Source organism: Zonotrichia leucophrys, unplaced genomic scaffold (genome assembly GCF_028769735.1).
Source record: "Zonotrichia leucophrys gambelii isolate GWCS_2022_RI unplaced genomic scaffold, RI_Zleu_2.0 Scaffold_90_182705, whole genome shotgun sequence".
In the NCBI taxonomy this organism is placed as follows: Eukaryota; Metazoa; Chordata; class Aves; order Passeriformes; family Passerellidae; genus Zonotrichia; species Zonotrichia leucophrys.
The window spans coordinates 25,837-40,672 of NW_026992295.1; the positions used below are offsets into that span (position 1 = coordinate 25,837).

The window sequence follows — 14,836 nt, forward strand, 5'->3', positions numbered from 1 at the left end:
GCAGGCCTGAGTGCCCTGGGGCACGGGGAGCCCTGTTTTCCCTCTGGGCTTCCCCGAGGTTCAAGCAGAGAGCAATGCTGAGATGAGGCAGGAACTCAGCAGCACAAACCCAAGCTCAAAAATGAAATTGTTCTGTGAAATTCCCCCACAGGTAGCGAAGTAGTTTTGAGGGAATTCCTAAAATAACTCCATAAGATTGAGTCAAAGAGCTTGTCAATGTCTTCTTTCAACAGTCCACCATGACCAGAGTGAAGGAATGTCCAACAGCAGCTCCATCAGGCACTTCCTCCTGCTGGCATTGGCAGACACGCGGCAGCTGCAGCTCCTGCACTTCTGCCTCTTGCTGGGCATCTCCCTGGCTGCCCTCCTGGGCAACGGCCTCATCATCAGCGCCGTAGCCTGCGGCCACCACCTGCACACGCCCATGTTCTTCTTCCTGCTCAACCTGGCCCTCAGCGACCTGGGCTCCATCTGCACCACTGTCCCCAAAGCCATGCACAATTCCCTCTGGGACACCAGGGACATCTCCTACTCAGGATGTGCTGCACAGGTGTTTTTCTTTATCTTCTTCCTTGCAACAGAATTTTCCCTCCTGACCGTCATGTGCTACGACCGCTACGTGTCCATCTGCAAACCCCTGCACTACGGGACCCTCCTGGGCAGCAGAGCTTGTGCCCACATGGCAGCAGCTGCCTGGGCCAGTGCCTTTGTCTATGCTCTCATGCACACAGCCAATACATTTTCCCTGCCCCTGTGCCATGGCAATGCCCTGGACCAGTTCTTCTGTGAAATCCCACAGATCCTCAAGCTCTCCTGCTCACACTCCAAACTCAGGGAACATGGGCTCCTTGTGGTTGGTGCATCCTTAGGTTTTGGTTGTTTTGTGTTCATTGTTTTCTCCTATGTGCAGATCTTCAAGGCTGTGCTAAGGATCCCCTCGGAGCAGGGACAGCACAAAGCCTTTTCCACCTGCCTCCCTCACCTGGCCGTGGTCTCTCTCTTTTTAAGCACTGCCTTTTTTGCCTACTTGAAGCCCCTTTCTATCTCCTCCCCATCCCTGGATCTGGCCCTGTCAGTTCTGTACTCTGTGGTGCCTCCAGCCCTGAACCCCCTCATCTACAGCCTGAGGAACCAGGAGCTCAAGGCTGCAGTGTGGAGACTGATTAGTAGATGGTTTCAGAAACATTAAACTGCTAGCTAGTTTCTGCATATTACTTGTAATAAAACTTATCTATCACTTGTAATAAAACTTATCTTTGATAGTTGTTGCTTGATTTGGTCTTTTCTTTGTTTTTTTCTTTCCTTTGTTTTAGTTTTTTAATACTGTCCACAAAGAAAAGACATTATTTGTGCTTCATTTCATTTTGTTTACCTCCAAATTTGGTGTAGCTCACAGACTGTGTCAATGAGGGGCTGTGCTCTCGGTTGCTTTAAATGAAATGAAGGATCTCCCAGCAGAGTTTTCACCAGAGATCCCCTTTTTTTGCCTTTTCTGGAGCTGCAGCAGCAATGTCTGTGTGCAGAGCTGGGGGCAGATCAGGGCTGGCCCAGCAGCTGTGCCCAGCAGCAGCAGCACTTGGTGTTGCCAGTGCTGCTGCCGTGGCCCTGCCCCGCTGCCCTGGTGGCCCTGGTGTTGCTGCAGGGCCTGAGTGCTCTCGGGGCCGGGCACAGCCCTGGGGGTGGCAGTGCCAGGGCTGCAGCAGGGACAGGCCATGGGCACTGCTGGGGCAGCGCTGACGCCTCAGGCCAGGGCCTGGGGGCTCCAGGCTCCTTGCCCAGGCTCTCTCAAGAACACACCCAGGCCAATGCTCAGCACAGAAAAGCCCCGTGAGCAGCCCCAGGCTGGCCGTGGGCAGGCTGGGGGCAAACAGCATGGCTGGGGCTCTGCAAGGGCTCTGGGGGAGATGGGAAGGAGCAGCAGAGCAGGGGCTGATCCATCCCCAGTGCACTGCACAGCCCAGGGCAGCGTCCCAGAGCGTCCTGATGGAGCTGCCAACAACATCCCCCCTCTGCAGCCCTGGCCTCTCCCCCAGCTCACACAGGTGCCCCATCCTTGCAGGCACAGACACGGCAGCACTGGCTCAGCAGCCCCTGTTTGCATTGCACACAGCAGGGGAGCACCCCCATGCTGTTGGTGTGGGGACATGAACCTGAGGGAGCACAAATGCCATCAGCCCCTGGGGCCAGCAAGGGCTGGGGGACACCAGGGAAACCACTCAGCTTTGTCCTGGCCTCTGCAGTCAGCCAGAAAGTTTGTTCCCATCAGCTGGGAGTTTCCTGTGCCACTGCAGACGCTGTTGCTCAGAGCCAGGGCTGCCTGGCAGCCACCCCCAAATTGCCCTGAGCATTTCCTTCCCTTCACCTTTGCTTTCTTTCCTCTTCCTGATACAGATTTCTCCCTTTTGCCCACCCTTGTTCCCTGCCCTGCAAACAGCTTATCCCTGCATGCCCTTTCCTCTCTGGCCCCACTCCCCATTGCAGTTCCTGACTTGGCACCATGGGAACGTCCCTTGGGCAGCAGGATCATCCTACAAGTGCTGCAGGAATTGTCTGCAGGCTCCTGCAGTGCCTGGTGCCGCTCCCTTGCCAGAGGCACCCCAGGCCAGGGGGGCACATCTGGGCTGCTGTGTCTGGCTCTGGGGCTCCCTGTTCTGGGCAGTGAGGAGGAGCTGCAGAGGCTCTGCAGGACTGACAGGATGGGCTTTGGGGCTGGCAGGAGATGCTGAGGGACCTGGGCTGCTGGAGCTTCTGAAGAGGAGGCCCAGGGCTCCTCCTGCAACTGCTCCAAGGGTGGTTTCAGAGAGTCCCAGAATCAGCAAGGGTGGATAAGGCCTTGGAAGTCATCAAGTCCAGCCTGTGCCCTGTCACCGCCTTGTCTCCCCTGAGCTTCCTCTTCTCCAGGACAAACAACCCCAGCTCCCTCAGCCTCTCCTCACAGCACTTCTGCTGCAGGCCCCTCCCCAGCCTTGTTGCCCTTCTCTGGACACACTCCAGCCTCTCCATGTTCTTCCTAAATTGGGGGCCCAGGACTGGACACAGCACTCGAGGTGCTGCCCAACCAGTGCTGAGCACAGGGGAAGAATCCCTGCCCTGCTCCTGCTGGCCACACCATTCCTGATCCAGGCCAGGAGCCATTGGCCTCCTTGCCCAGCTGGGCACACTGCTGCCTCATGTCCAGCCTGCTGTCCATCAGTCCCTGCAGGTCCCTTTCTGCCTGGCTGCTGTCCAGCCACTCTGTCCCCAGCCTGTAGAGCTGCAGGGGTTGTTGTGGCCAAAGTGCAGGACCCAGCACTTGGACTTGTTCAACCTCACCTTGTTGGATTTGGGCCCTGGATCCAGCCTGTCCAGGGTCCTCTGCAGAGCCCTCCTACCCTCCAGCAGATCCACACTCACACCCAGCTTGGTGTCATCTGCAAATTTGCTGATGCTGGACTCAGTCCCCTCATGCAGATCATCAATGCAGATACTGAAATCCACACTGGCTGGCTCTGATCCCTCGGCCATCCTGTGGGTGCCCTGTGATGGCACTCAAGGTGATCTGTTCCAGAACCTTACCAGGCACCCAGCTCAGGCTGACAGGCCTGGAGTTTCCCAGCTCCTCCTTCCAGCCCTGCTTGGGGTTGGGCTCACACTGGCACCTCCAGTCCTCTGGGACCTCCCTGCTGAGCCAGCACTGATGGTAAATGATGGAGAGCAGCTTGGGGAGCTCATCCACAGCTCCCTCATCCCCCTAGCATGGATCCCATCCAATCCCATGCACCTGTGAGAATCTGAGTGGCTCAGCAGGTCCCCAACTGCTTCCTCCTGAAATACAGGGGCTGTTCTGCTCCCTGTGCCCATCCAGCAGCTCAGCAGAACACTTGTCCCAAGGACAACCTGTCTTATTCTTGAAAACTGAGGCAAAGAAGGGGTTAGGTACATCAGCCTTTCCCTCATATTTGGTAACCACATCTCCCCCAATAATGAATGGAGATTGTTCTTGTACCTCCTTTTGCCATTGATGTATTTATAGAAACATTTTTATTATCCTTCACAGAAGTGGCCTGGTTAAGCCTTAAGCTTTCACCTCTCTAATTTTCTTTCTGTATGACGTAACAACATCCTTAAACATTTCCTGAGTTACCTGCCTCTCTGTCCAAAGGTGATGCACCTTCCTTTTTTACCCCAAGTTCCTGCAAAAGGCCCATCACATACAGAACGTCACCTGTTGGCTAAAGTACACCCCAGAGGAAGAAAATACAAGAGTCTATAAATGAAAAGAGGGAAAGCAAGCTAGGAAAGTAAAAGAAGAAGAAGAGGCTGGGAAGGCTAACAAAAACTGGGACTCCCTTGATCACCTACCTCCTCCTACCCTTGCAGTACCTCAAATCCTTCCTCCAATTCCTCTTTATGTGGAGCCAGTTCCTCCTCCTCTCCCAGCTGTCATTCCTTTACCACCTCCTAACCCAGTTATACCTCCACCACCTTCCCCTCCACCCTCTCCTTACTCTCTTTACCCTTCACTACTGTCCCCTTACCTCTGCCATCTCATGCACCCCTTATTCACCAGCAAGTTCCTGCTCTGCCTCCCCACCACAAATGAGAAGCCAAAAAACGTCTCAGAATATCATGCCCAAGAGTGAAGTTACCCAGTCAGCCTCCACAGCTGATGTTGTAACACCTGGTCCAAAGTGGCAAAAGTGAAAAATTGTTCCCCCTCAGAGAAGTTCCCATGGGTGGGGTGGCCAGTGAGATTGGATTTGTAAACGCTCCCTTGACTGCGTCCAAAGTTGGAAACTTTAAGAAAGAATTGTGAAATTTAGTGGAAGACCCAGTAGGAATTGCAAATCAAATTGATCCATCTTTAGCCCTAATATTTATACATGGGGAGAATTGAACTCCATCTTTAACATCCTATTTCCCCCAGAAGAGACTCGATTAATAAGAACTGCAGGAATGAAAATTTGGGAGCCAGAAAACGAGCCTGGGTCCCCAGGTGACCAAAAAATGCCTTTAATGGAGGCTGACTGGGACCCTAATCAAGAAGAGGGGAGAAGGAACATGAGAGATTACAGGTCCCTGATGACCAGAGGGATAAAAGAATCAGTCCCTAGAGGGAGTAATACCAGGTTAGCGTTGGACGGCACCCAGGAAAAAGACAACACCCCAGCACCATGGCTTAATGGGCTAAAGCAAAACTTCCAGATTGACTCTGATGTTGACCCAGACAGCCCAGAAGACCAATCTTGGGTTCCCTGCAGTCGGGGATGACCCCAAGAATCCTTTTTTCCCAGCCTGATGTTTCCAAGAAGGAGTCTGAATTCTTTGGCTCTGGTTTCCAAGGTTGTTTATTGTTTCTTATCTATAACATTTTGTCTCTGGGCTGCTGAGATCTTTTCAGCAGGTCAGACAGAGGCACACTCTCCATCCCGGGGCTGGTGTCTACGATTTATCCTATGAACTATGTGTACTTTATTTATCATTATTTTCCAATACCTAAAGACACACAGCAGGGGACTTTCAATCAAAACAAATGCACCTTTTATTGCATGCCCATAGCAAATGTAACAGAAGGATTAGAAAGGCGATAAAGGGCAGAGAGAGAGAGAAAGGAGGGTTGGGTTGGGGAAATAGCTACCAACAGGGAGATGAAATCCTCGTGGTCTGGCCAACAGATCCATCTGGTCACGTCGGAGAGAATCTCAAAGTCTTTGGTTAACTCAGGGCTCTTTTATAATCTACCGCCGGGAGGGAGCAGGATGGCATATGGAGGGAACAGTGGAGAATAAATCCATTGGGAACAGGCACAGACAGTCCAGGTCTGAACAGCACAAACCGGTGCCAGCAGTGAGCGGGGCCCATTGTTTCAGGACTGGTTCCTATGGGAAACATCCCGCTTCCCATGGCAGACATCCCGCTCCAGTCAGGCCAGCACCCCTGGGTTAGAATTTGAAGGGTCTCAGTCTCAGTCCTTGGGGAGCGCTTCAATCTCTGTCCTTGACTGTGGCCTTGAGGCAGATGAGGGATCTTTGGACCGTGTCCTACAGAATGACATCCCAAAGCATAAAAAATTTATGCATTTTCACATAAAATGAAATGTAATGAATTAATAAAGGATAACTATTTTTTCTTGTTTATAATAGTGTTATTCTATATTTGTATTACCAAATTTTAATTTTTATATTAAAAAATCCATACTTTTTTAGCAAGCAAAAAATTTATTGGTCATTGGTTTTAAGTAACACAATTCCCTTCATCAATTCATTAACCAGTGTGCTATTGATTTCTCTATCTTTATGGTAATTAGTCCTATTTCCAATCCTTTTGTAAACTTTTTTTCATTTTCACAGAAAGGGTAAAAGGGGCCACTTCGGGGTCCATGGAGAACTTTCTGGGGCACGTTTATGGCAGTTTTGGGTCTGGGGAGGGAATTCAGAGAGAACTTAGGGTCTGGAGGACACTTAGGGGAGCCAGGCGGGCACTTGGAGGGGCACTCAGGGATTCTGAGGGATAGTTCGGGGTCCGGGGCAGCACTCGGGGGTCCAAGGGGGCCCTTGGAGGTCAGGGAGGGGAATTTGGGGCCCTTCGGGTTCCGGGATGGCCCTTGGGGGGCTCTGATGGGGCTTTCAGCGGCGTGAAAATTGATGGGAGTTGTAGGCGCAGGTCTAATGAAGTTTAACAGGGCCGCGGAGCATCATGGGAGTTTGAGGCGCAGATGAAATGGCTCTCAGTAAAGGCGCAGGGCATGACGGGAGATGAAGTCCCGGCTGGAACAGCACTGGACATGCGCCGCGGAGCATGATGGGAGCCGTAGTCCCGGAAGTGGCTCCAGCCCTTGGTTTGGGGGTCCGGGAAGGGTCCTGGCGGACACTTCTGCGTCCGAGCCGTGACTTGAGATCCTCGGGTAAACATAAACTGTTCGGGAGCACTTGCGGGGAGCTCCGGGAACTCTAACCGGGCTCTTTAGGGCGGGGGGCTCGACAGGAATTTTATACACGGGACTGTTCTGAGAGGCTCTGGGCCGCGGCGGGGGAGAGGAGATGAATTCCCAGAAGTGGCTGTACCGGGCATCTGTGGGGTCGGGAGCACTCAGGGTATCCGGGGACGCTTTTGGGGGCTCCCGAATGGGCGCTGAGGGGGCATTGAGGGATCCTGGAGGGTCTGGCGGACACTTAATGAACGGACAAAGCAGTGGCGGGTCCCGGGGTTCTGTGGAGCGCAGGGCATGACGGGCGTTGTAGTCCCGGCTCCAAAGGGGCTCAATGGGGCCGCGGGGCATGACGGGAGTTGCAGGCAAAAAAAAAAAAAATGGGGCCAATATCAGACACCGCTTCCGAGGTCCTAAACCAGGCGCTGATTGGCTTTGGGCGGTGATGGGCGGGAGTCTCGGCAAATGGGATGCGGTGGAGACGGGAACAGCCCATTCAACTTCTCCAGTCGCTCCCAGTAGAGCCCAGTTCTTCCCCAGTACAGACCAACACAACCCCATTACAGCCCAGTTCATCCCAAGTAGAACCCAGTACAACCCCAGTGCCCCTCCTGTCCCTCCCAGTACAGCCCAGTCCCTCCCAGTTCCCCCCCAATATCATCCACAGGATACCCCAGTGTCCCCAGTCTTCCCCGCAATGGCCCCATTGTCCCCAGTATGTCCCAGTGTCTCCCACAGCATTCCCAGTGTTCCCAGTATGTCCCAGTCCTCCGCAGTGTTTCCAAGGACAGTTTCATTTCTCACGGTGGCCGTGGCAGCCAAACCCAGCAGTGGGGTCAGTGCAGTGCCCATGGCCACAGCCCCTTGCAGGGGCCCAGTGCAGCTTGGGCTGATGTTCCACCCTCACAGCTGGCCCAGGGCAGCTCTGCAGTGGCTTTGGTGGCCCCTGGGACTGGCACCCACCTGAGCAGTGTGTCTGTTTGCACTGGGGAAACTCAGCAGTTTGAGATTCCTGCAAAAACCCCAAAAAGGGAAAACCCCTCTTAGGCTGAGTGCAGCCAGCTCTGCAAGCACAGCAGGGCCCAGGGCAGTGAGGACAGACAGGATGGGGCTGGGCAATGTGGAGCAAGGTTGTCCACACTGGGTCAGAGCTTCAGGCACAGCTTCTGTGAGCAGGCCAGAGCTGCTGAGGAGAGACCCTGGGTCAATATCAATCACAGAATGCTGCAATCACCTCTGCTCTAAAGAGAAATTTAATCAAAGACACCCTTTAAAAAAGGAATGTATATTTTATTACTGCTCTTTGAAATCTTTCTCCATAACTGGACTAGGAAAACTTTAATGACACTCTCAGGGCTTTGCCGTTGTTTACATCAGAGTCAGTCTTTGAGAGTCAATAACACAAAGTTAAATTTAAACTCCAAATTTTCTTGAAGTTTTAATGGCTCCCCCTGAGGGACACCACTGGGAAACTGTCCCCAGGTTCCAGTTAGAGCAGAACACTGGAGGCAGTGATGACAGCTGGGGACAAACAAGGCCAAGGTGTCTCTGGTGTGGAGCAAAGCTGGATGTGTTTCAGGAATGCAAAGGGCCAAGGCCTGAGCCCCAGCCCCTGGCCAGGCAGATCCTGTCCCTCCCTCCTTGCTCAGGGCTCTTCCCGGGATGGGCACTGGCATGTGGGGATGTGCAATGGCAAGGGCAGGAGCATGGGGCGGCCCCTGCCAGGCTGCTGAGCAGGGACAAGGAGGCAATGAGGCCCCAGCCCTGCAAGGGTCACTTGTCCCCTCGCGGCCTCAGGCCCAGGGCCAGCAGCCATGGCCAAAGTGCTGCCCAAGTTGGCTCTGGCAGGGCTGTCTTGCAGCTGCTGCCCATCCCTGTGCCCTGTGCAGCCCAGGCTGTCCCACGGTGTCCCTGCCCTGCGCCTCTGTCCCTGCAGGCTGTCGGCATCCCCCGGCTGCCCCACCTGGCTGGGCCCTTCCTTTGCTGACAGCTCTGCCTCCTGCCTGCCTCTGCCTGTCCACACAAAGCCTTGGGCTGATACCAAAAGGGTTAATTAATTCAGTTTTTTCTGTGCCTGTGAACTTTCAGCACAGGAACAAGGCATGCAGGGGCTGCTTTCCCAGCAGGAATGGTTGGAGGGAAGATGAAGACATCTGGCTGAAGGGTGCAGGGATAGAGAAAACAAGGACGGAATCTGGGAACTTGGGGTGTGATTTATGGAAATCGGTAAATTGTAATTCACATTTAGTGACTGTATATAAACAGCACACTGGTAGGATTACATGTCCATGTGCGGTTGGGAGTTATCCCTCACTACAGCTCAGGCCTGAGTAAATTATACCCTCGAAAATACCAAATGAGAGCAGCTCTGTGCTGAGTGGAGTGGAAACTGAGGACAGCAGAGGAGATCTAGGAGGGATTGAAGGGACGTTTCAGAGATGGTGGATCATTTTGGCATAATAGAGAACATCCAGAGAAAGAAAGAATTAAGGCAATGGGCAGATAGGGAAAACAGACAGGACCCAAACAGAAAGGAATTTCCCTGCCAGGGCAGGGCTGTAGTGCAGCATGTCCCCCAGAAGGAGCCTTTGTGTGGGCAAGCAGAGGCAGGCAGTCATGGTCCTCAGTGGGAGCCATTAAAACTCCAAGAAAATTTGGAGTCTAAATATAACTTTGAGTTCTTGAGAAGTTTTGTGAAGACACTGTCAAGGACTGAGTTTGATGTAAACAACAGCAAAGCCCTGAGAGGGTCATTAAAGTTTTCCTAGTCCAGTTATGGAGAAAGATTTCAAAGAGCAGTAATAAAATATACATTCCTTTTTTAAAGGGTGTCTTTTGTTAAATTTCTCTTTAGAGCAGAGGTGATTGCAGCATTCTGTGATTGATATTGACCCAGGGTCTCTCCTCAGCAGCTCTGGCCTGCTCACAGAAGCTGTGCCTGAAGCTCTGACCCAGTGTGGACAACCTTGCTCCACATTGCCCAGCCCCATCCTGTCTGTCCTCACTGCCCTGGGCCCTGCTGTGCTTGCAGAGCTGGCTGCACCCAGCCTGAGAGGGGTTTGCCCTTTTTGGGGTTTTTGCAGCAATCTCAAACTGCTGAGTTTCCCCAGTGCAAACAGACACACTGCTCAGGTGTGTGCCAGCCCCAGGTGCCACCAAAGCCACTGCAGAGCTGCCCTGGGCCAGCTGTGAGGGTGGATCATCAGCCCAAGCTGCACTGGGCCCCTGCAAGGGGCTGTGGCCATGGGCACTGCACTGACCCCACTGCTGGGTTTGGCTGCCACGGCCACCGTGAGAAATTAAACTGTCCTTGGAAACACTGGGGAGGACTGGGACATACTGGGAACGCTGTGGGTGACACTGGGACATACTGGGAGTGACCCTCGGGGATACTGGGACATACTGGGGACAGTGGGGCCATTGCGGAGAAGACTGGGGACACTGCGGCATCCTGTGGATGTCATTGGGATGAACTGGGAGGGACTGGGAATAAACTCAGGTGTATAGGGAGGGACTGGGCTGTACTGGGAGGGACTGGAGGGGCACTGGTCTCGTACTGGGTTCTACTTGTGATAAACAGGGCTGTACTGGGTTGTACTGGTCTGTACTGGGGATGAACTGGGCTGTACTGGGAGGGACTGGATACGTTGAATGGGCTGTTTCCGCCTCCACCATATCCCATTTGCCGAGACTCCCGCCCATCACCGCGAGCAGCCAATCAGCGCCGGAGATCGGAGACTCGGGGACAGTGCGTACGGTAGCCACAACTCCCGTCATGCCCTGCCGCCTGATTGAGCCCCATTGGAGCCGGGACTGCAAGGCCCGTCATGCCCTGCGCTCCAGAGAACCCCCTGGATCCGCTACCCCTTTGTCCCTTAAGTGTCCCCCAAACCCTCCAGGATCCCTCAGTGCCCCCTCAGCGCCCATTCGGGAGCCCCCAAAAGCGTCCCCGGATACCCTGAGTGCTCCCAACCCTACAGATACCCGGTACAGCCACTTCTGGGAATTCATCTCCTCTCCTCCACCGCGGCCCCAGAGCCCCTCAGAACACAGTCCCGCGCCTAAAACTCCTGCCGTGCCCCCGCCCTAAAGAGCCCGGTTAAAGCTCCCGGAGCTCCCCCGAAGCGCTCCCGAACCGTTTGCGTTCCCCCGAGGATCTCAAGTCGCGGCTCGGATGCAGAAGTGTCCGCCAAGTGCCTTCCCGGACCCCCAAACAAAGCGGTGGAGCCACTTCCGGGACGACGGCTCGCATCATGCTCCGCGGCGCATGCCCAGTGCTGTTCCAGCCGGGACTTCATCTCCCGTCATGCCCCGCGCCTTTACAAAGAGCCACTGCAGCTGGGCTTCGAACTCCTATGATGCTCCGCGGCCCCGTTTAACTGTATTAGACCCGTGCCTACAACTCCCATCAATCTCCACGCCGCTGAAAGCCCCATCAGAGCCCCCCAAGGGCCAGCCCGGAACCCGAAGGGCCCCAAATTCCCCTCCCTGACCTCCAAGGGTCCTCCTGGACCCCCGAGTGCTGCCCCAGACCCCGAACTGTCCCTCAGAATCCCTGAGTGCCCCTCCAAGTGCCCACCCGGCTCCCCTAAGTGTCCTCCAGACGCTAAGTTGTCTCTGAATTCCCTCCCCAGACCCAAAACTGCCACAAACGTGCCCCAGAAAGTTCTCCATGGACCCCGAAGTGGCCCCTTCTACCCTTTCTGTGAAAATGAAAAAAAGCTTACAAAAGGATTGGAAATAGGACTAATTACCATAAAGATAGAGAAATAATAGCACACTGGTTAATGAATTGATGAAGGGAATTGTGTTACTTAGAACCAATGACCAATAAATTTTTTGCTTGCTAAAAAAGTAAGTATTTTTTAATATAAAAATTAAAATTTGGTAATACAAATATAGAATAACACTAATATAAACAAGAAAAAATAGTTATCCTTTATTAATTCATTGCATTTAATTTTATGGGAAAATACATAAATTTTTTATGCTTTGGGATGTCATTCTGTAGGACACGGTCAAAAATCCCTCATCTGCCTCACGACCACAGTCAAGGACGGAGATTGAAGCCCTCCCCAAGGACTGAGACTGAGACCCTTCAAATTCTAACCCAGGGGTGCTGGCCTGACTGGAGCGGGATGTCTGCCATGGGAAGCGGGATGTTTCCCATAGGAACCAGTCCTGAAACAACGGGCCCCGCTCACTGCTGGCACCGGTTTGTGCTGTTCAGACCTGGACTGTCTGTGCCTGTTCCCAATGGATTTATTCTCCACTGTGCCCTCCATGTGCCGTCCTGCTCCCTCCCGGCGGTAGATTATAAAAGAGCCCTGAGTTACCCAAAGACTTTGAGATTCTCCCCGACGTGACCAGATGGATCTGTTGGCCAGACCACGAGGATTTCATCTCCCTGTTGGTAGCAATTTCCCCAACCCAACCCTCCTTTCTCTCTCTCTCTGCCCTTTATCGCCTTTCTAATCCTTCTGTTACATTTGCTATGGGAATGCAATAAAAGGTGCATTTGTTTTGATTGAAAGTCCCCTGCTGTGTGTCTTTGGGTATTGGAAAATAATGATAAATAAAGTACACATAGTTCATAGGATAAATCGTAGACACCAGCCCCGGGATGGAGAGTGTGCCTCTGTCTGACCTGCTGAAAAGATCTCGGCAGGCCAGAGAAAAAATGTTATAGATAAGAAACAATAAACAACCTTGGAAACCAGAGCCAAAGAATTCAGACTCCTTCTTGGAAACATCAGGCTGGGAAAAAAGGATTCTTGGGGTCATCCCCGACTGCAGGGAACCCAAGATTGGTCTTCTGGGCTATCTGGCTCAACATCAGAGTAAATCTGGAAGTTTTGCTTTAGCCCATTAAGCCATGGTGCTGGGGTGTTGTCTTTTTCCTGGGTGCCGTCCAACGCTAACCTGGTATTACTCCCTCTAGGGACTGATTCTTTTATCCCTCTGGTCATCAGGGACCTGTAATCTCTCATGTTCCTTCTCCCCTCTTCTTGATTAGGGTCCCAGTCAGGCTCCACTGAAGGCATTTTTTGGTCACCTGGGGGCCCAGGTTGGTTTTCTCACTCCCAAATTTTCATTCCTTCAGTTCGTATTAATCGAGTCTCTTCCAGGGAAAATAGGATGTTAAAGATAGAGTTCAATTCTCCCCATGTATAAATATTTGGGCTAAAAATTGATCAATTTGATTTGCGATTCCTACTGGGTCTTCCACTAAAGTTCGCAATTTTTTTTTAAAGTTTCCAACTTTGGACGCAGTCAAGGGAGCGTTTACAAATCCAATCTCACTGGCCACCCCGCCCATGAGAACTTCTCTGAGTGAACAATTTTTCACTTTCGCCACTTTGGACCAGGTGTTACAACATCAGCTGTGGAGACTGACTGGGCAACTTCACTCTTGGGCATGAGATTCTGAGATGTTGTTTGGCTTCTCATTTGTGATGGGGGAGGCAGAGCAGGAACTTGCTGGTGAATAAGGGTGAATGAGATGGCAGAGGTAAGGGGACGGTAGTGAAGGCTAAAGAGAGTAAGGAGAGGGCTGAGGGGAAGGTGGTGATGGTGTAACTGGGTTAGGAGGTGGTAAAGGAATGACAGCTGGGAGAGGAGGAGGAACTGGGTCCACAGAAAGAGGAATTGGAGGAAGGATTTGAGGTACTGCAAGGGTAGGAGGAAGTAGGTGGTCAAGGGAGTCCTAGTTTTTGTTAGCCTTCCCAGCCTCTTCTTCTTTTACTTTCCTAGCTTGCTTTCCCTCTTTTCATTTATAGACTCTTGTATTTTCCTCCTCTGAGGTGTACTTTAGCCAACAGGTGACGTTCTGTATGTGATGGGCCTTTTGCAGGAACTTGGGGTAAAAAAGGAAGGTGCATCACCTTTGGACAGAGAGGCAGGTAACTCAGGAAATGTGTAAGGATGTTGTTAGGTTATACAGAAAGAAAATTAGAGAGGTGAAAGCTTAAGGCTTACCCAGGCCATTTCTGTGAAGGATAATAAAAATATTTCTATAAATACATTACTGACAAAAGGAGGTACAAGGACAATCTCCATTCATTATTGGGGGAGATGGGGTTACCAAATATGAGGGAAAGGCTGAGGCACCTAACCCCTTCTTTGCCTCAGTTTTCAAGAATAAGACAGGTTGTCCTTGGGACAAGTGTTCTCCTGAGCTGCTGGATGGGCACAGGGAGCAGAACAGCCCCCTGTATTTCAGGAGGAAGCAGTTGGGGACCTGCTGAGACTCTCAGATTCTCACAGGTGCATGGGATTGGATGGGATCCATCCTAGGGGGATGAGGGAGCTGTGGATGAGCTCCCCAAGCTGCTCTCCATCATTTACCATCAGTGCTGGCTCAGCAGGGAGGTCCCAGAGGACTGGAGGTGCCAGTGTGAGCCCATCCCCAAGAAGGGCTGGAAGGAGGAGCTGGGGAACTCCAGGCCTGTCAGCCTGAGCTGGGTGCCCAGCAAGGTTATGGAACAGATCACCCTGAGTGCCATCACCGGGCACCCACAGGATGGCCGAGGAGTCAGAGCCAGCCAGCGTGGATTTCAGTATCTGCACTGATGATCTGCATGAGGGGACTGAGTCCAGCATCAGCAAATCTGCAGATGACACCAAGGTGGGTGTGTGTGGATCTGCTGGAGGGTAGGAGAGCTCTGCAGAGGGCCTTGGACAGGCTGGATCCAGGGCCCAAATCCAACAAGGTCAGGTTGAACAAGACCAAGTGCCGGGTCCTGCACTTTGGCCACAACAACCCCTGCAGTGCTACAGGCTGGGGACAAAGTGGCTGGACAGCAGCCAGGCAGAAAGGGACCTGGGGGCACTGATGGACAGCAGGCTGGACATGAGCCAGCAGTGTGCCCAGGTGGCCAAGAAGGCCAATGGTCTGGATCAGGAAGGGTGTGGCCAGCAGGAGCAGGG

The 14,836-nt window shown here is 52.7% G+C and overlaps 1 protein-coding gene across 1 annotated transcript; it reads left to right on the forward strand.

The window, feature by feature from the left end:
- Positions 1–256: 256 nt before the first annotated feature.
- On the forward strand, positions 257–1,189 carry LOC135460701 (olfactory receptor 14A16-like). Its single transcript, XM_064737619.1, has one exon. It carries the CDS (start codon positions 257–259, stop codon positions 1,187–1,189), a length of 933 nt encoding a protein of 310 aa, XP_064593689.1.
- Positions 1,190–14,836: the final 13,647 nt, after the last annotated feature.